The sequence below is a fragment of the Oncorhynchus tshawytscha genome, linkage group LG25, assembly GCF_018296145.1.
Source record: "Oncorhynchus tshawytscha isolate Ot180627B linkage group LG25, Otsh_v2.0, whole genome shotgun sequence".
NCBI classification, from domain to species: domain Eukaryota; kingdom Metazoa; phylum Chordata; class Actinopteri; order Salmoniformes; family Salmonidae; genus Oncorhynchus; species Oncorhynchus tshawytscha.
Genome location: NC_056453.1, coordinates 29,321,613 through 29,342,313, shown reverse-complemented (window position 1 = coordinate 29,342,313; position 20,701 = coordinate 29,321,613). Strand labels below are relative to the sequence as shown.

General features: G+C 42.1%; 1 protein-coding gene across 2 annotated transcripts; it reads left to right on the top strand.

The window, feature by feature from the left end:
- Positions 1 to 4,295: 4,295 nt before the first annotated feature.
- Positions 4,296 to 20,698, top strand: LOC112224590. Of its 2 annotated transcripts, XM_024388227.2 has the most exons (10): positions 4,296 to 5,990; positions 6,787 to 7,007; positions 7,618 to 7,801; positions 9,757 to 9,942; positions 10,196 to 13,171; positions 13,303 to 13,509; positions 16,695 to 16,922; positions 18,840 to 19,012; positions 19,373 to 19,490; positions 19,681 to 20,698. In XM_024388227.2, the coding sequence occupies exons 2-10, from the start codon at positions 6,802 to 6,804 to the stop codon at positions 19,882 to 19,884; spliced, it is 4,482 nt and encodes a 1,493-aa protein (XP_024243995.1). In that variant the 5' UTR covers positions 4,296 to 5,990; positions 6,787 to 6,801; the 3' UTR covers positions 19,885 to 20,698. The 2 variants fall into 2 exon arrangements, with proteins under 2 accessions (XP_024243995.1, XP_042162144.1); XM_042306210.1 differs by lacking the exon at positions 4,296 to 5,990 and having other exon boundaries at positions 6,633 to 7,007.
- The last annotated feature ends 3 nt before the right edge of the window (positions 20,699 to 20,701 follow it).

Genomic DNA, 20,701 nt, shown 5'->3' with positions numbered 1-20,701 from the left:
TCCAGCCAATCTTTTGAAGCTACAACAAATGTTGTAAAGGAGAAGTGGAATATAGGCTACATTCTTTGAGAATCAAGTGTCAAAAGCTGTTTTGGCAAAGAGCTATCGCTCAGACATCCACATGATCAATCACAAGCATAGCCTGTTTCCAATTTCAGTAAAACATGTTTTCATGATCCTCAATGTAGGATCATATGTTGATTATAATGCCAAACATGACAATGACTAAATAGAAATGGGATATACAGCTCAAACAGGTCTGGGACCAGGCTAGAGCGATACCAAACCTTATAGGATGTTTTACTCTACATTGCCGGAAGAACACAGCCTAGATCCAAACTGAATTGTTCCGTTTCACTATTGTTTCAGTTCATGTTTGCCACAGTTTTACAATAGTGAAGCTGAATAATTCAGTTAGAATCGAGGCTAGGATGAATATCTGAGATCAGAGTAAACTATACCAACCTACAGTTGAAGTTGGAAGTTTACATACACTTAGGTTGGAGTCATTAAAACTTGTTTTTCAACCACTACACAAATTTCTTGTTCACAAACTATAGTCTTAGCAAGTTGGTTAGAACTTCTACTTCGTGAATGACACAAGTAATTTTTCCAACAATTGTTTACAGACAGATTATTTCACTTATAATTCACTGTGTCACAATTCCAGTGGGTCAGACGTTTACATACACTAAGTGCCTTTAAACAGCTTGGAAAATTCCAGAAAATTATGCCATGGCTTTAGAAGCTTCTGATAGGCTAATTGACATCATTTGAGTTAATTGGAGGTTTACCTGTGGATGTATTTCAAGGCCTACCTTCACACTCAGTGCCTCTTTGCTTGACATCATGGGAAAATCAATAGAAATCAGCCAAGACCTCAGAAAAAAATTGTAGACCTCCACAAGTCTGGTTCATCCTTGGGAGCAATTTCCAAACGCCTGAAGGTACCGCTTTCATCTGTACAAACAATAGTACGCAAGTATAATTACCATGGGACCACACAGCCGTCATACCGCTCAGGGAGGAGATGCGTTCTGTCTCCTAGAGATTAACTTACTTTTGTGCGAAAAGTGCAAATCAATCCCAGAATAACAGCAAAGGACCTTGTGAAGATGCTGGAGGAAACAGGTACAAAAGTTTCTATATTCACAGTAAAACGAGTCCTATATCAACATAACCTGAAAGGCAGCTCAACAAGGAAGAAGCCACTGCTCAAAAACCTCCATAAAAAAGCCAGACTATGGTTTGCAACTGCACATGGGGACAAAGATTGTACTTTTTGGAGAAATGTCCTCTGGTTTGATGAAACAAAAATAGAACTGTTTGGCCATAATGACCATCGTTATGTTTGGAGGAAAAAGGGGGAGGCGTGGTAGCATCATGGTGTGGGGGTGCTTTGCTGCAGGAGGGACGGGTGCACTTCACAAAATAGATGGCATCATGAAGGAGGAAAATTATGTGGATATATTGAAGCAACATCAGTCAGGAAGTTCAAGCTTGGTCGCAAATGGGTCTTCCAAATGGACAATGACCCCAAGCATACTTCCAAAGTTGTGGCAAAATGGCTTAAGGACAATGAAGACAAGGGATTGGAGTGGCCATCACAAAGCCCTGACCTCCATCCTATAGAAAATTTGTGGGCAGAAATTAAAAAGCGTGTGCGAGCAAGGAGGCCTACAAACCTGACTCAGTTACACCAGCTCTGTCAGAAGGAATGGGCCAAAATTCACCCAACTTATTGTGGAAAGCTTGTGGAAGGCTACCCGAAACGTTTGACGTAAGTTAAACAATTTACAGGAAATGCTACCACATACTAATTGAGTGTATGTGAACTTCTGACCCACTGGGAATGTAATGAAAGAAATACAAGCTGAAAGAAATCATTATCTCTATTATTATTCTGACATGTAACATTCTTAAAATGAAGTGGTTATCCTAACTGACCTAAAACAGACATTTTTATTAGGATTAAATGTCAGGAATTGTGAAAAACGGAGTTTAAATGTATTTGGCTAAGGTGTATGTAAACTTATGACTTCAACTGTACCTACACCCATTCCATTACTAGAGGCCCAGGGCATTTAATACCAACCTACACCCATTAGTAGATTCCCAGGGCATTAAATACCTACCTACACCCATTAGTAGAGGCCCAGGGCATTTAATACCTACCTACACCCATTAGTAGAGGCCCAGGGCATTTAATACCTACCTACACCCATTAGTAGAGGCCCAGGGCATGTAATACCTACCTACACCCATTCCATTACTAGAGGCCCAGGGCATTTAATACCTACCTACACCCATTAGTAGAGGCCCAGGGCATTTAATACCTACCTACACCCATTATTAGAGGCCCAGGGCATTTAATACCTAGCTACACCCATTACTAGAGACCAATGGTATTGTATACCTAGCTACACCCATTACTAGAGGCCCAGGGCATTTAATACCTAGCTACACCCATTACTAGAGACCAATGGTATTGTATACCTAGCTACACCCATTACTAGAGGCCCCTTCCCATGACAGAGAAACAGAGCTGAGTAATACCCTTAAAATAGCAAGGTTAGGGAATATGCTTCACTCTACTCCATCACCATGCATAAACTACTAGCTATTTAAGGCTTATGAGAACATCTAGTTTTGAAGTCAACATGTTTGAATGTAAGTGTTCGAAACGGATACGACTGAATCATCTGGAATGCTCCCATTAAAGCTACAATCTGGAAGACATGTTTTGAGGTAACGGTATACAGCTGAAGGATGGGTCCTATATACAGTGGGGCAAAAAAGTATTTAGTCAGCCACCAATTGTGCAAGTTCTCCCACTTAAAAAGATGAGGCCTGTAATTTTCATCATAGGTACACTTCAGCTATGACAGACAAAATGAGAGAAAAAAATCCAGAAAATCACATTGTAGGATTTTTTATGAATTTATTTGCAAATTATGGTGGAAAATAAGTATTTGGTCAATAACAAATGTTTATCTCAATACTTTGTTATATACCCTTTGTTGGCAATGACAGAGGTCAAACGTTTTCTGTAAGTCTTCACAAGGTTTTCACACACTGTTGCTGGTATTTTGGCCCATTCCTCCATGCAGATCTCTTCTAGAGCAGTGATGTTTTGGGGCTGTTGCTTGGCAACACGGACTTTCAACTCCCTCCAAAGATTTTCTATGGGGTTGAGATCTGGACACTGGCTAGGCCTCTCCAGGACCTTGAAATGCTTCTTACGAAGCCATTCCTTTGTTGCCCGGGCAGTGTGTTTGGGATCATTGTCATGCTGAAAGACCCAGCCACGTTTCATCTTCAATGCCCTTGCTGATGGAAGGAGGTTTTCACTCAATCTCACGATACATGGCCCCATTCATTCTTTCCTTTACACAGATCAGTCGTTCTGGTCCCTTTGCAGAAAAACAGCCCCAAAGCATGATGTTTCCACCCCCATGCTTCACAGTATGTATGGTGTTCTTTGGATGCAACTCAGCATTCTTTGTCCTCCAAACACGACGAGTTGAGCTTTTACCAAAAAGTAATATTTTGGTTTCATCTGACCATATGACATTCTCCCAATCTTCTTCTGGATCATCCAAATGCTCTCTAGCAAACTTCAGATGGGCCTGGACATGTACTGGCTTAAGCAGGGGGACACATCTGGCACTGCAGGATTTGAGTCCCTGGCGGCGTAGTGTGTTACTGATGGTAGGCTTTGCTACTTTGGTCCCAGCTCTCTGCAGGTCATTCACTAGGTCCCCCCGTGTGGTTCTGGGATTTTTGCTCACCGTTCTTGTGATCATTTTGACCCCACGGGGTGAGATCTTGCGTGGAGCCCCAGATCGATGAAGATTATCAGTGGTCTTGTATGTCTTCCATTTCCTAATAATTTCTCCCACAGTTGATTTCTTCAAACCAAGCTGCTTACCTATTGCAGATTCAGTCTTCCCAGCCTGGTGCAGGTCTACAATTTTGTTTCTGGTGTCCTTTGACAGCTCTTTGGTCTTGGCCATAGTGGAGTTTGGAGTGTGACTGTTTGAGGTTGTGGACAGGTGTCTTTTATACTGATAACAAGTTCAAACAGGTGCCATTAATACAGGTAACGAGTGGAGGACAGAGGAGCCTCTTATTAAAGTAGAAGTTACAGGTCTGTGAGAGACAGAAATCTTGCTTGTTTGTAGGTGACCAAATACTTATTTTCCACCATAATTTGCAAATAAATTCACTAAAAATCCTACAATGTTATTTTCTGGATTTTTTTTCTCATTTTGTCTGTCATAGTTGAAGTGTACCTATGATGAAAATTACAGGCCTCTCTCATCTTTTTAAGTGGGAGAACTTGCACAATTGGTGGCTGACTAACTACTTTTTTGCCCCACTGTATAAAGAAAGCTACAATCTGGGATAAAAAAAAGACAAATTACAGCAATGCCACTTGTTTTGGTGATGGTATACAGCTGAGGGGATAGGTGGTATAAGAATTTTTAATGACCATGGAACAGATTCCCAGAATGCACCTTTTAAAGCACATATCTATTTGAGAAAGGGACCATTAATCCATTGTAAGAGACCCATAACCCTGTAAACACCAGTGTCTCTTTCTCAAAGTGTGGATATGTGTTATCTGCTCAGATGAGTAAACCCAATTTAATCTAAAGCTTTCCTGACATGGAATGATGTAATTGACGAACAATGAGATAGATGTGTGTGGATGTGAGATGTTTTAAAAGCGCACACCTGTCAATTTAAAAGGGTTGAAAAGTTTCTGAATGTGCAATCCCAAATGTTGCATGTGCTAGGCAGAGGCGCAACTTTGGTTTTAGATGTGGGGGGGCCCATAATTTGTTTTATTTTATCCAGTCGGATAAACACTCCAAACAGCCTACCCGACCGCTCGGATGCGTCCGCATGGTCCTAAAGCACATTGAAGTGGATTTAACAAGTGAGATCAATAAGGGGTCATAGCTTTCACCTGGTCAGTCTATGTCATGGAATGAGCAGGTGTTCCTAATGTTTTGTACACTCAGTGTATATAAAAACAGCCTTTGGCGTTTCAGAGAGGCTTTTGTGTGATAATTAAATTAGGCTCTATTCAATTTGTATCGCTGAAGTGTTACAGATTGCGCACTAACATTTTTACGGTAATTTCCTATTGAGCTGACATCTGCAGTGTTTACCGTGAATACAGTCTCCACTAACGTGGGAACAATGCCTTTAAATTTGAACTTTTGCTATACGGATTGAATAGAGCCCTAAGTTATGTAGAGCTTTTTGAAAGCTGAATTGTGTGGTGTTCCTTTACAAGTCTAAAAGGCTGAGACACTTTACTGTGCTTACTATGATGGCATTGTCTTTATCAATCATGCTGCATTGATCTCTGATTGATTGGTTAGAAATACATCCTATATTTTAATGTCACCCATTCATTTCACTGGCATGGCAAGTACTGTACACATTCACCATCTCCTCTGCACCTGATATAGTTATCTATGGAAACTTGACATGTTTTTTTGTATTTTAACTGTGATGGTTTCGTTCTTTACTTGTATATTGTTTCACCTTTATCACACCATAGGTATTTGAATTTTGTTTAAGATATACTACTGTCACTGAATTATCATTTGTATAAAAGTATTGATCTACATGTTTGATGTTTAAACTCATGTTCAAGCTGTATATTTATCTGTTGATACATTTTAGATTAAAACGAAGTTCTCTTCTCTTTTTTTTTATCAAGAAATGTTCTCCCACTGACGTTGTTATAGCTGTAGCGGTTTGCGGTGTATGGCGCCCTCTTGGGGCAGACAGATGGTACTTTTCTCACAGTAAAAATTAGAAGGGGGAAATGTCATCTGATACTGGTTGCCATGAAACACTCACATTAAGCACAACGCTTCTCATTCAGTTGCGTCTAAATAATGAATGTGAGATGAAACAACTAGACTACAGCGCCATGCTGCAACAGTTGCAGACAGAGCTCCTCACAGGTAAATTCAGCATTTAATTTATTGAAAGCTTTCATCCTCACTTATTACGAAAATTAAAGACTTTGAAACGTCTGCTTACAAAGTATTTAGTTAAAGGTAGACAGCAATATGAGGTTGAACGTGTTATGTTTGCTCCTTGTATAATGACAAACCAGGGTATAGGTTTAACTAGTTTTAATGTACATATACTTCAGCTAGAAAACTTTAGCCATGCAAGGCATTCTTCAACCTCCTTCCCCCGCATAACCTGCTGGGTAACGTAGTCTTAATGTTATTAACACACAACACATAAAGTAAACAGCATATTGGGTCAATTAACCCCAACTAGGAGAGTTGGGGCAAGGCTCAACTTCTCTGCTGTTTTGGTCCGGTGGCTACCACGCTATAACAGCGTGAAGTTAACCCGTGCACAGATACTAGATTCTAGACTGAGAGAGCATCGAAAAGTCTTGCATCTCACTCGTCGCAATTTCTGCGGCGCTGCTCGTGGCAACGTCATTCCGCTGGGTTTTAACATATTGTAATGAAACAGCAGGGAGCAAGTCTCAAACACTCAACCTTCTAGCGCGCTATCGACTGTGCCCCAAAAGCATGCTCGAGTGGCAGAGTCGATATCCGCGCTTTTATCCAAGGGTCGTTACAATATGTTTAGAAGTTGTTTATAAGGAGACCTAATGTAGTTACCAATGTTAAAAACACCTGCAAATACAAACTAATCAACATGATTGGCTATCTGTATCATTTGTAAATTAAACTTAATTTAACATTACTAACCTCCTGGCCATCACTCCTACAGTACCAGTGTCCAGGTATGGCATCTTTCCTAGACCAGGCTAGCCTGATAAAGACAGCTGCTATAGAGAAGGTGGTGGCCCCCATCGCAGTACACCTGGTCCACCTGGTCCTGCTGTGTGAGAGGGCAGAGGGGCTGGAGGGACCAGAGCAGTTCACCCAGCTAGAGGGAGAAGCCCAGGCTGTGGCCAGAGCCACCATGAACATGGCCGCCGTTGCCTACAGGTGGTGGGACACTGCATTCCAATTCACTCTGTCCTTTCTCTTAAAGTGTGTACGGCTTCCCTTGCATACATGTATTTAAAAAACAAAGGACAGGTAGTCTATAATAAATATGGTTGAAGCTCCGCATAAAACATAATATACAGTAATAGTATTATTTGCTAGATTTATAATTTTAGGTTTTACTGTGTTCCCCAAATTTACAAGACAGGTATATTCTCTTGCTTCTACCTGGACTAGCTTCTTCTGGTCTAGCATGACACACATTTGTTGACTCCATCTGCTATTGCAAAACAGGAAGAATGTCTTTTAGTCATCTGAGCAGGAATCGGTTAATTGAAGCCAGACTTTATTTTCTAAACTTAACAACATGCAAAGTTTGTCATGAACATCACAGGGTGAAAAATATGAATACCATACAGAACTGTGAGTGCCCTGAGTAATAACAACAAGCCTGGAATCCAAACTGATATGCTCCATTTTACCAGAGCCTTTTATTGCATATAGAAATAGATGGCTCTGCTGATGGCACATATCCGTTTGGTTTCCAGGCTAAATAACAACATCATTAAATGAAAACCAGGCTGTTTTTTCTCTCTCGCTCTTTTCCAAGACGTTCAGAAGCCTCAGATGATGAGGTAATGAGGACAAAGATGTCATCCCTAGTGGAGCCGATGACTGTGTCTGGACAGCATGTCCTCCTGGCAGCCCAGAAACTCAGTATCCAGCCCAGCCTAGCCGAGCACAGAGAGGAGCTCATCACTGCATCACAGAATGTTCTGCTAGGAGTGGTCAAAGTACAGTAACATTAGCCTATGTAGTGACACTTTACTTAAAGTCTGCAGGTACAAACATGGATAAAAGTTTTGAGAATGACACAAATATTAATTTTCACAAAATCTGCTGCCTCAATTTGTATGATGGCAGTTTGCATATACTCCAGAATGTTATGAAGAGTGATCAGATGAATTGCAATTAATTACAAAGTTGCTCTTTGCCATGCAAATGAACTGAATCCCCAAAAAACATTTCCACTGCTTTTCAGCCCTGCCACAAAAGGACCAGCTGACATCATGTCAGTGATTCTCTCGTTAACACAGGTGTGAGTGTTGACGAGGACAAGGCTGGAGATCACACTGTCATGCTGATTGAGTTTGAATAACAGACTGGAAGCTTCAAAAGGAGGGTGGTGCTTGGAATCATTGTTCTTCCTCTATCAACCATGGTTACCTGCAAGGAAACACGTGCCGTCATCATTGCTTTGCACAAAAAGGGCTTCACAGGCAAGGATATTGCTGCCAGTAAGATTGCACCTAAATCGACCATTTATCGGATCATCGAGAACTTGAAGGAGAGCGGTTCAACTGTTGTGAAGAAGGCTTCAAGGCGCTCAAGAAAGTCCAGCAAGCGCCAGGACTGTCTCCTAAAGTTGATTCAGCTGCTGGATCGGGGCACCACCAGTACAGAGCTTGCTCAGGAATGGCAGCAGGCAGGTGTGAGTGCATCTGCACACACAGTGAGGCAAATACTTTTGGAGGATGGCCTGGTGTCAAGAAGGGCAGCAAAGAAGCCACTTCTCTCCAGGAAAAACATCAGGGACAGACTGATATTCTGCAAAGGTACAGGGATTGGACTGCTGAGGACTGTGGTAAAGTCATTTTCTCTGATGAATCCCCTTTCCGATTGTTTGGGCCATCCGGAAAAAAGCTTGTCCGAGGAGACAAGGTGAGCGCTACCATCAGTCCTGTGTCATGCCAACAGTAAAGCATCCTGAGACCATTCATGTGTGGGGTTGCTTCTCAGCCAAGGGAGTGGGCTCACTCACAATTTTGCCTAAGAACACAGCCATGAATAAAGAATGGTACCTCAGAGAGCAACTTCTCCCTTCTGACGAACAATGCCTTTTCCAGCATGATGGAGCACCTTGCCATAAGGCAAAGGTGATAACTAAGTGGCTCGGGGAACAAAACATCGATATTTTGGGTCCATGGCCAGGAAACTCTCCAGACCTTAATCCCATTGAGAACTTGTGGTGAATCCTCAAGAGGCGGGTGGACAAACGAAAACCCACAAATTCTGACAAACTCCAAACATTGATTATGCAAGAATGGGCTGGCATCAGTCAGGATGTGGCCCAGAAGTTAATTGACAGCATGCCAGGGCGGATTGCAGAGGTCTTGTAAAAGAAGGGTCAACACTGCAAATATTGACTCTTTGCATCAACTTCATGTAATTGTCAATAAAAGCCTTTGACACTTATGAAATGCTTGTAGTTATACTTCAGTATTCCATAGTAACATCTGACAAAAATATCTAAAGACACTGAAGCAGCAAACTTTGTGAAAATTAATATTTGTGTCATTCTCAAAACTTTTGGCTACGACTGTATACTGTGTTATGGTGAAGTTATAAGAATTGTTATGACTTGCCATTGTAAGACTTGTGATGAGCATAAATGAACCCATTATAATGTGTTATAAACATTAACTGTTCTTCGTATATACAAACTTATGAATATTAAACAGCATAGAGGATCTGTTTCCAGGTTGGTTCACATAGTCGTAGAACAACATATGTAATTGGAAAAATAACAACTATCTGAAAAATATGTGGAGTGTGTTCAAGAAAACCCTTTATAACCCTATAAAGCATGTTGTATAACATTATCATATTCATTAGAAAATGTAATATTATTCAAGTAAACCCTCCAAAAATCATAATTATCGATTATTTATATTCCTATGTCATCTAGATACTTTCAGTGGAAGATGATGCAACAGTGAGAAAGACCATAGCGGCTGCAGACTGGGTGTTGGACTGCCTATCCTCTCTAGCTTCCTCCCTGGACATCCTATCTCTACTGAAGGCCTTCCATCGTTTCACTGAGGCCCTGGTTCTCCTGAACAACCTGGTAGTGGAACGGGCTGAAGCCCTGCAGGTATGGGGAGGGAACGTGCTCAACTCTTAGCCTGGTCAAGCAGACTGATCGTTTCACTTCAATTGTCAATTGAAACAGAGTGTGAGCTATCGTGAGATCAGGCTACTCAACTCCATCCTCTTGTGTAAAAATAGTGAAAGGGTGTTTGCAGTCAACAGTCTGTAACAATGAAAAAAAGAGGACCAGCTGAGCACTCACTCAATGTACCTGTAGTTGCAATTGAAGTCTTTGTTTATCTTCTGTTTTCCTACAGGATCCTAGGCAGACGGAGCACTTGCACAACTCTTTGGACTCCTTGAGGAAATGCATCTCCATGCTTCACACGGCTATGGTCACCACTATCAAACACCGAACCAGTGAGCAGGCCCAAGCCGCCAAAACGTACATTCTGGACAGGGTGAAAAGCACTGTGAAAGACATTGTAACTACACTCGAGAGTTATTGCCGTAGAGGTGGTGTTGCCTTAGGTCCGTGTGGGTACTACATTGACAGGCGTGATGCTTTGATAAGGCTACTGGCCAGTTCTTCCTCCTCTTCCTCGATCAGTAACGTTGACAGCCTCTTAAGAGATCTTGTGTTCCACTGCATGGTGGTGGCCAACTCCTCACAAAGGGAGCTTCAGCACTGTGTGGTGGATCATTGCCGACATGTCCTACATCTCTGGTCAGAAATGTCCAGGCTTGTAAAGCTTCCAGAGAATCCTGATGATGATAACCTGAACCAGCATTTACAGAGTATCTGTTTTTCACTGATGCAGCAAATCCAGAATCTTGACAGTGCTATGATGACTGCAGTTCTCTATCAAGTTCTGGACACGTTTGTTACAGGGTCAAGTCCACTCGAAGATCTGGTGAATATGGTTGGACAAGTCTTGGAGAATGATTCAGTTGAAGAGTTGCCGGTAGATCCAGTTTCTATCCGTGTATTGCTCATGGATCTTCTAACACAGGCTGATAGGATGATCCAGGTTGCAAGTTTCATCTCGGCTTTCGCCACGGATTCTAAGAGTCTAGAAAATGTGGAGAACTCAAGGGCATGCCTCACGCGTCTGAAGGCTGAGATCGAACCTCTTGCACTGGAGTTGGATATAGACGGTTCAGACTTAGAGAACTGCTTTGAGGCCGTGCAGAAACTCCACGATCTGTGTGAGAGATGGGAAGAGGAGACCGGTCAGCTGCAGGATGCTCTTTGTGACATCATCGATGTTAGAGAATTCACTAGCTTGGCAGTTCACGAGATGGCTAACGACCAGTGTGGATGTGACGCGGCATATAAAGCCCAGAACCACAAACTGTTCAGAAAGCATGCTGATGACCTTATCTCCCACACAAAACAGGTGGTTCACTCTGTTAGAAGACACGTAGACAAGAGTGACAACCCCATCTACCGCAATGGACTCCTAGTTCTGTTGAAACAGGTCGAAGCGTCACAGGCCAAAGTGGTCGGATCTCTCAGAGACATGTGCTCTGGTTCCAGTCTTGATGTGAATGTATACTCTGTCTTTTCAGATCACGCATTTGTGGTGATCCAGCACTTTAGAGTGTTAAGAGAAGGGCTGGATGGACAGCAACATCCACACCTCCTCAGTCCACTGCGAGAGGCTGCACGCCAGAGCATAGTCTCATCCTCAGTCCAAGCAAACAATCAGGTTCAAGGATCAGCTATGGATCAGGAAATAAGAGACCTTGGCCTTCAGTTTCCTGTTCTAGATGTTTCAGAAAGGGATTCACCAGTTGAATATAAAGTTGAGTTCTCAGAAAAAGATATTCGAGAGCCTATGATGGTAGACAAAGACTTCAATGATGATTTAAAGGGGCCAGCTGTTTCAGGTGAAGCGAATCCAATCCCAAAGCCTCTTGATTTCGACCTTTTGCCCCTCTTGTATAAGGTTGTGACTGTGACTAAAGAAAAAGATGTAACGGTCCTCAGCAAAGCCTGTACAGGAGTTCTCAAGCTTTCAAATTGTTACGCTCAGGCTGCGAAAGAAGCTTCAACTATTGTTGATGCTGTCGATAGTCAGACATTGGATATCTTCAGATCAGAGTTAGTGGCCCTGACGCCTCAGTTAGTCCAGACAGCTCAGGAGACTGCGATGAGCTTAGCTATGAGCACGGACAGTCTCTACAAACACAGTACACTGTTCTCTGACCTGATCAACAACATCAGGAAAGTGCTCTTACCAGCTGCTGGAACCTGGTACCATGCCGTTTATTCAATGTTTCAAGGTCGTCCACGAAACATGGCCGCCCCTGCCATTTCTCAGGAACTCAGCAAAGTCATGAGTTTGTGTGCCGATGTGGTGCAGCTGTTGACGTCGTCTGACATAACACCACCAAGTGACTCTCAGGAGAGCTTTACAGTTTTGCACAGCAAGCTGAACAAAGCCCATAACAACACAAGAGAGCTGACAGAACTTGCTAGCTCATCAACATCAGGTCAGGCAGATCAAATTGAGGGGCCTTGTATTCTGTGGGCACTGTCAGTCCAAGTTTTACTGAATTCTTTGGATAAGATTTTAGGAACAAGGGAACCATTGATGAGACAGTTGACCCCTCAGAAAAGGTTGGCGGCCATGTCCGAAAACTCACTGCGAATCCAAGAGGCAGCGAGACTGACTAGCGTGAATTGTAAAAGCGCCTACAAAGTGAAAACGTTGACACAACTTCAGGGGGAATTAAAGACTCTCACTGAGGCATACTTACAGGTAGCTGAGGACCTCTGCATTGTATCTCTCTCAGGCATCCACCAGTTTGCCAGGTCAGAAGTTCTACAAAGACAGCTTCTGATTAAAATGAGGGTGCTATCCGGCCACTTGAACAAAGCAAATAAGGACTATGTCACCGCAATTCAAAATATTGTAAACATTGCTTATAAGGCTTGCAAGCACCACAAAGATAACAAGACATCCAAGGAGGCCCAAGAAACATTTGAGACTGCTGCAGAGTTGCTTTTCGAGAACGCCAAAGCTGCTACCAAGAGGGTTGAAGACTGTTTCAACTACATTCGCAACCCTCGTGCTCGGATTAACCTGAGGTCCATCAACGATCATCTGTCCTTCCAGATCTCGGATATAGTGAGCCGAGCCAGGCTGGTAGTGGAGACCCACTGTATCTACGACACTCTCAATCTGGAGATCCAGATACAGTGCTGGTCGGCCAAGGCTCGCTTTTTAGCCGAGGAAATCTATAAGGTGGATGGGCTAAGCCAGGAGGCTAAGGAACACGTCAAGGTAGAGTTAACTTAGCTCTTTGTTGTTTATATTCCCCTTGTTTTCATTATTTTAAAGAACACACTGTAACACTTTGAGATTGTTATACAAATAAAATCATGTTATAAAATGCATGTGTTATTATTATGAAGGTTGGTCTGCAGGGTGGAACACCAGGAGATTGCAAAGAAGGGATGACTGAGAGCAATCTTTCTCCTACTCTGAAGAAGATTGATTACCAACCAGACATTGCACCCTGGCAGACAACCAATCCAGAGAATATAAATACCACAGAACAGAATTCCAGTATCTGTGGTGCAACGCTCAAATATGAACCTGCGATGGCAACAAAACAGTATGTGAGTATTGAATAGCTGATACTTTAAATATTATAACTACATAGATACAAGATCATCTACTTTTGTATTGTACAGTATTTGTGCTTTTTCTGTTAGAATTATATTCACATTATATAGAGTAGATATAGTTGAAGTCCGAAGTTTACATACACTTAGGTTGGAGTCATTAAAACTCGTTTTTCAACCACTCCACAAATGTCTTGTTAACAAACTATAGTTTTGGCAAGTCGGTTAGGACATCTACTTTGTGCATGACACAAGTAATTTTTCCAGCAATTGTTTACAGACAGATTATTTCACTTATAATGAACTGTATCACAATTCCAGTGGGTCAGAGGTTTACATACACTAAGTTAACTGTGCCTTTAAACAGCTTGAAAATTCCAGAAAAGGATGTCATGGCTTTAGAAGCTTCTGATAGGCTGATTGACATAATGAGTCAATTTTAGGTGTACTTGTGGATGTATTTCAAGGCCTACCTTCAAATTCAGTGCTTCTTTGCTTGACATCATGGGAAAATCAAAAGAAATCAGCCAAGACCTCTGAAAAAAAATTGTAGACCTCCACAAGTCTTGTTCATTCTTGGGAGAAATTTCCAAACACCTGAAGGTACCACGTTCATCTGTACAAACAATAGTACGCAAGTATAAACACCATAGGACCACACAGCCGTCATAACGCTCAGGAAGGAGAAGCGTTCTGTCTCCTAGAGATTAACGTACTTTGATGCAAAAAGTGCAAATCAATCTCAGAACAACAGCAAAGGACCCTGTGAAGATGCTGGAGGAAACAGGTGCAAAAGTATCTATATCCACAGTGAAACGAATCCTATATTGACATAACCTGAAAGGCACCTCAGCAAAGGAGAAGTCACTGCTCCAAAACCACCATAAAACAGCCAGGCTACGGTTTGCAACTGCAAATGGGGACATAGATCGTACTTTTTGGAGAAATGTCCTCTAGTCTGATGAAGCAAAAATAGAACTGTTTGGCCATAATGATCATCGTTATGTTTGGAGGAAAAAGGGGGAGGCTTGCAAGCTGAAGAACACCATCCCAAACGTGAAGCACGGGGGTGGCAGCATCATGTTGTGGGGGTACTTTGCTGCAGGATGGACTGATGCGCTTCACAAAATGGATGGCATCATGAGGATGGAAAGTTATGTTGATATATTGAGGCAACATCTCAAGACATCAGTCAGTAAGTTCAAGCTTGGTCACAAATTGGTCTTCCAAAAGGACATTGACCCCAAGCATACTTCCAAAGTTGTGGCAAAATGGCTTAAGGACAACAAAGTCAAGGTATTGGAGTGGCCATCACAAAGCCCTGATCTCAATCTTATAGAAAATTTGCGGGCAGAAATTAAAAAGCGTGTGCGAGCAAGGAGGCCTACAAACCTGACTCAGTTACACCAGCTCTGTCAGGAGGAATGGGCCTAAATTCACAAATTATTGTGGGAAGCTTGTGGAAGGCTACCCGAAACGTTTGACCCAAGTTAAACTATTTAACTTCTGACCCACTGGGAATGTGATGAAATAAATAAAAGCTGAAATAAATCATTCTCTCTACAATTATTCTAACATTTCACATTCTTAAAATAAAGTGGTGATCCTAACTGACCTAAGACGGGGAATATTTACTAGGATTAAATGTCAGGAATTGTGAAAAACTGAGTTTGGCTAAGGTTTATGTAAACTTCCGACTTCAACTGTACATTATTATTATTATTATTGAAAATAAAAAACAGATACCTTATTTTCATAAGTATTCAGACCCTTTGCTATGAGACTCAAAATTGTGCTCAGGTGCATCCTGTTTCCATCATTGAGATGTTTCTACAACTTGATTGGAGTCCACCTGTGGTAAATTCAATTGATTGGACATGATTTTGAAAGGCACACACCTGTCTATTTTAGGTCCCACAATTGATAGTGCATGTCAGAGCAAAAACCATGCCATGAGGTTGAATGAATTGTCGCAGAGCTCAGAGACAGGATTGTGTCGAGGCACAGATCTGGGGAAGAGTACCAAAAAATGTCTGCAGCATTGAAGGTCCCCAAGAACATAGTGGCCTCGATTATTCTTAAATGGAAGAAGTTTGGAACCATTAAGACTCTTCCTAGAGCTGGCCGCCAAGCCAAACTGATTAATCGGGGGGGAAAGGCCTTAGTCAGGGAGGTGACCCATGAACCCGATAGTCTCTCTGACAGAGCTGCATAGTTCCTCTGTGGAGATGGGAGAACCTTCCAGAAGGACAACCATCTTTGCAGCACTCCACCAAGCATGCCTTTATGGTAGAGTAGCCAAATGGAAGCCACTCCTCAGTAAACAGAACATGACAGCCTGCTTGGACTTTGCCAAAAGACACCTCAAGGACTCTCCGACCATGAGAAACAAGATTCTCTGGTCTGATGAAACCAAGATTGAACTCTTTGGCCTGAATGCCAAGCGTCACGTCTGGAGGAAACCTGGCACCATCCCTACGGTGAAGCATGGTGGTGGCAACATCATGCTGTGGGGGTGTTTGTCAGCAGCAGGGACTGGGAGACTAGTCAGGATAGAGGGAAAGATGAACGGAGCAAAGTACAGAGAGATCCTTGATGAAAACCTGCTCCAGAGCACTCAGGAACTCCGACTGGGGCGAAGGTTTCCCCTTCCAACAGGACAACAACCCTAAGCACACAGCCAAGACAAAGCAGGAATGGCTTTGGGACAAGTCTCTGAATGTCCTTGAGTGGCCCAGCCAGAGCCCGGACTTGAACCTGATTAAACATCTCTGGAGAGACCTGAAAATAGCTGTACAGCGACGCTCCCCATCCAACCTGACAGAGCTTGAGAAGATCTGCAGAGAAGAATGGGAGAAACTCCCCAAATAAAGGTGTGCCAAGCTTATCGTGTCATACACAAGACTCAAGGCTGTAATCGCTGCCAAAAGTTATTCAACAAAGTACTGAGTAAATGGTTTGAGTACTTCAGTTATATTTCAGTTTTCTATTTTTTAATACATTTGCAAAAAATAAACTTTTTTTGCTATGTTATTATGGGGTATTGTGTGTAGATTGATGAGGGGGAAAAACAATTTAATGAATTTTAGAATAAGGATGTAAGGTAACAAAATGTGGAAAAATAAAGGGTTCTGAATACTTTCCAAATGCACTGTATACATTCCCATCTTTCTTTGCAGGATGCCCCAAGGTCTGCATTCTTCAGAGACACCCTATCCCTGACTTACCTCACCCCTTCCCTCACCTACACCACAATCACCCCATCTCTTACCTACACCGCCTTGTTCCTCAAACAAGAGACAGACAGGTGGGACGCTCGGGGCAACCGTATCGTTCAGGTAACCAGGGAGATTGCAGACCAGATCTACCACATGGCCCAGTACCTGAGGAGGAAAGGGCCCATACTGGTAATGGCAATCAATCAATATTTGTATTTACTTTCACACACTCGATAGGTACAGTGAAATGTGTGGTTTTACAGGGTCAGCCATAGTAGTAAGGCGCCCCTGGAGCAAATTAGGGTTAAGTGCCTTGCTCAATGGCACGTCGACAGATTTATCACCTTGTTGGCTCAGATATTTCATCTTTCGGTTACTGGCCCACAGGCAAGGTGGTTTAATAGATTTATTTTCATGGTAGGACATAAAAGACTGTAAAAACACCAGGAAATCAGCTCCAAGTGATTTTAATTGAACAAATCCGTTCAAGTATTCCCAAACATAATAGAGAGACACGTGATCGTATATAAATGTAATCAAGGTTAGAAATTATTATGTTATAGTGAAATATTATAGTGCCTTGCGAAAGTATTCAGCCCCCTTGAACTTTGCGACCTTTTGCCACATTTCAGGCTTCAAACATAAAGATATAATTTTTGCACGCCCAATTTTTCAGTTTTTGATTTGTTAAAAATGTTTGAAATATCCAATAAATGTCGTTCCACTTCATGATTGTGTCCCACTTGTTGTTGATTCTTCATAAAAAAATACAGTTTTATATCTTTATGTTTGAAGCCTGAAATGTGGCAAAAGGTCGCAAAGTTCAAGGGGGCCGAATACTTTCGCAAGGCACTGTATCTGTTTGGGCTTCTTGTAGTCAATTTGCAGTCTACAAATTATTTGTAACTATGCTCTAACCGCTAGGCTACCTGACACCAATAATCAATCTGTTTATTGTATTTAGTGCAGTCAGGACGAATTCTGAATGCCTGAATATTTGCTATTTATTTGTCCGTATTAAGCTTTTTCTTAAAAGTATATGGACACTCCTTCAAATGAACGGATTCAACTATTTCAGCCGCACCGTCATAGGGTGCCACCTTTCCAACAAGTCAGTTTTCACATTTCTGCCCTGCTAGAGCTGCCCCGGTCAATTGTAAGCGATGTTATTCTGAAATGTAAACGTCTAGGAGCAACAACGGCTCAGCTGCGAAGTGGTAGGCCACATAAGCTCACATAACGGGACTGCCGAGTGCTGAAGCGTGTAGCGTGCAAAAATTGTCTGTCCTCGGTTGCAACACTCACTATCGAGTTCCAAACTGCCTCTGGAAGCAATGTCAGCACAATAACTGTTCGTCAGCAGCTTCATGAAATGGGTTTCCATGTCAGAGCAGCCGCACACAGGACTAAGATCCCCATGCGCAAAGCCAAGAATTGGCTGGAGTGGCGTAAAGCTCGTCGCCATTGGACTCTGGAGCAGTGGAAACGCGTTCTCTGGAGTGATGAATCATGCTTCACCATCAGTCAGACGAATCTGGGTTTGGCGGATACCAGGAGAACGCTACCTGGCCAAATGCATAGTGCCAACTGTGGAGGAGGAATAATGATCTGGGGCTGTTTATCATGGTTTGCGCTAGGACCCTTAGTTCCAGTGAAGGGAAATCTTAACGCTGCAGCATACAATGACATTCTAGATTATTCTGGCTTCCAACTTTGTGGCAACAGTTTGGGGAAGGTCCTTTCCTGTTTCATCATGACAATGCCCCCGTGCACAAAGGTCCATACAGAAATGGTTTGTCGAGATCGGTGTGGAAGAACTGATCTCAACCCCATCGAACACCTTTGGGATTAATTGGAACGTTGACTGTGAGCCAGGCCTAATCGCCCAACATTAGTGCCCAACCTCACTAATGCTCTTGTGGCTGAATGGAAGCAAGTCCCCACAGCAATGTTCCAACATCTAGTGGAAAGCCTTCACTGAAGAGTGGAGGCTGTTATAGCAGCAAAGGGGGGACCAACTCCATATTAATGCCCATGATTTTGGAATGTGTTTGACGAGCAAGTGTCGACATACTTTTGGACATGTAGTGTTGATCTATATTACAGAGCAAAGAGATGTTTGTCAACACAGCAAAAGGCGTGGTCTCAAATTGCCAATACATCACCCACTTTGTGAGGGTCATATCAAACCACTGTCTGGACAAACAGTGTACTGCTGAACTGTCTCTCAGAGTGGAACAGATTCTCACCATCACCAACCAACTCACTATCATCTCCAGGTGAGCGATCAATCATTCAAACCAATCAATTCAATGTATCTATAAAACACCTTTTACACCAGCAGATGTATTGCACTATAGACAACTTATGTAGACGTTACCTTCCCAACAAGAAACATTTTGCCTTATAGAATAGCAGTCAAAATACCTGAATATAAGTTGTGGGAGTCCTTCAAGGGTCCATACTTGGTCCCTTCCTATTCTAATTTACATCAATGATCTTCACCTCGTTTCCAGTTTTGTATTTTTCATCCTGTTCACTGATAACAATAATGTATTTATTTTATACAAACATCCACAGAATCCAATATCCTAAAGTAGATCAGAACTAATACAAGTTACATACATCTATTTCTACAGTGTTAATGCATTGACCCCTGGAAGCAAGTCTTCAGATGAGATCCTTGTGAAGAATGCCCAGAACCTGCTGCAGATAGTTCTGCATGGGGTCAGAGCAGCAGAGACAGCCTGCATCAAGGTAATAACCACTACTGGGAGATGTACAGATTCACTGTGGGAGATGTATACATTCCCTGCCCCATAAATGTATGGATTCCCTGGTAAACCTGTACATTTACAATTGATAGGGAATGTATATATTTCCTGGTAAATGTATAGATTTCCCGATTTTACACATTAACCATAACAGATAGCAATCTGCCAAACAGGGTTTGAAACAGCCGGAGCCCAACTCAGATGGGGTGGAGGCAGCAGCGCTCTGTTTCCAGTGGAAGAAGAACCTACAAATACACCGAGCCCAGCAGAACTTTAATTCAGACACGGATGATCTTGGCCTGAGGAGAACCTCCCAGCACAGAGAATCCCCCAGCCTGGCCCCTCCTATTCACATACAGAAACAGGGATTCAAGTGAACGTGTCAAACCCCATGGATTGGACACCAGGAACTACTTGTTGCTACCATGTAAACACATGGATCATGTCCACAGGACACACAACTGTAGGGAAATGTAATGAAATAACTTCCAGTGTCCAGCACTTTGTTCCTATGACAAAAGTTTTGTGACCACATTTCTTAAATACTAGATATGTTAGCAAGCACATGATGTGCAATGCATTACACTTCATAGAAATGTTTGGCTGTATAAAGGCTATTTTGAAAATAGCAAAAAGTTTAATATCAAGGAATGTGTATTTGAAATCTTTTGGGCATCAGAGTAATCTTGAGGGAATCCTATTTGTGTCAGATAAGGATGTTCATATGATAGGGAAGATATACAAAACTTGCAGAGAGCCTATCCAACTGACAATCTCTGACCAAAAAATATAAACTATTGGAACCAAGACTTAAAAATAACTGATATTGGTACAACATAACTAACGAAATTACAGTTAACAAAAATGTACGCTTAATCCAGTATAAACTACTGTTTTTAATTTATTACACGAGACAAAATTCACAAATTCTACAGCACAATGGCAGAGTCATGTCTTAAGTGTAAAACGAACAATGACTCCATAATCCATGCCTTCTGGGAATGCTTTAAAGTCCCAAAGTTATTGGCAGAGTTAGAAAGTTGGCTGTCAGAAGTATTAGAATGTAAATGTACTTTTAATCTGTCTGCATATTTCAAGACATGGCATATGAGGGTGCAGTGAGATACCCGATGGGTTGGACGATATTTTTCTCGTCAATTATCTTGAAAAGATGTATAGTTAAACTGGAAATCA

What these genes read in the sequence shown, in the direction of transcription:
- LOC112224590 (XM_024388227.2), top strand. Translation starts at nt 6,802, where the DNA reads ATGGCATCTTTCCTAGACCAGGCTAGCCTGATAAAGACAGCTGCTATA. An exon ending in AGGCTAAGGAACACGTCAAG is followed by an intron (nt 13,172 to 13,302) that starts GTAGAGTTAACT and finishes ATTATTATGAAG; the next exon opens with GTTGGTCTGCAGGGTGGAAC. An exon ending in CAGAGACAGCCTGCATCAAG is followed by an intron (nt 19,491 to 19,680) that starts GTAATAACCACT and finishes TCTGCCAAACAG; the next exon opens with GGTTTGAAACAGCCGGAGCC.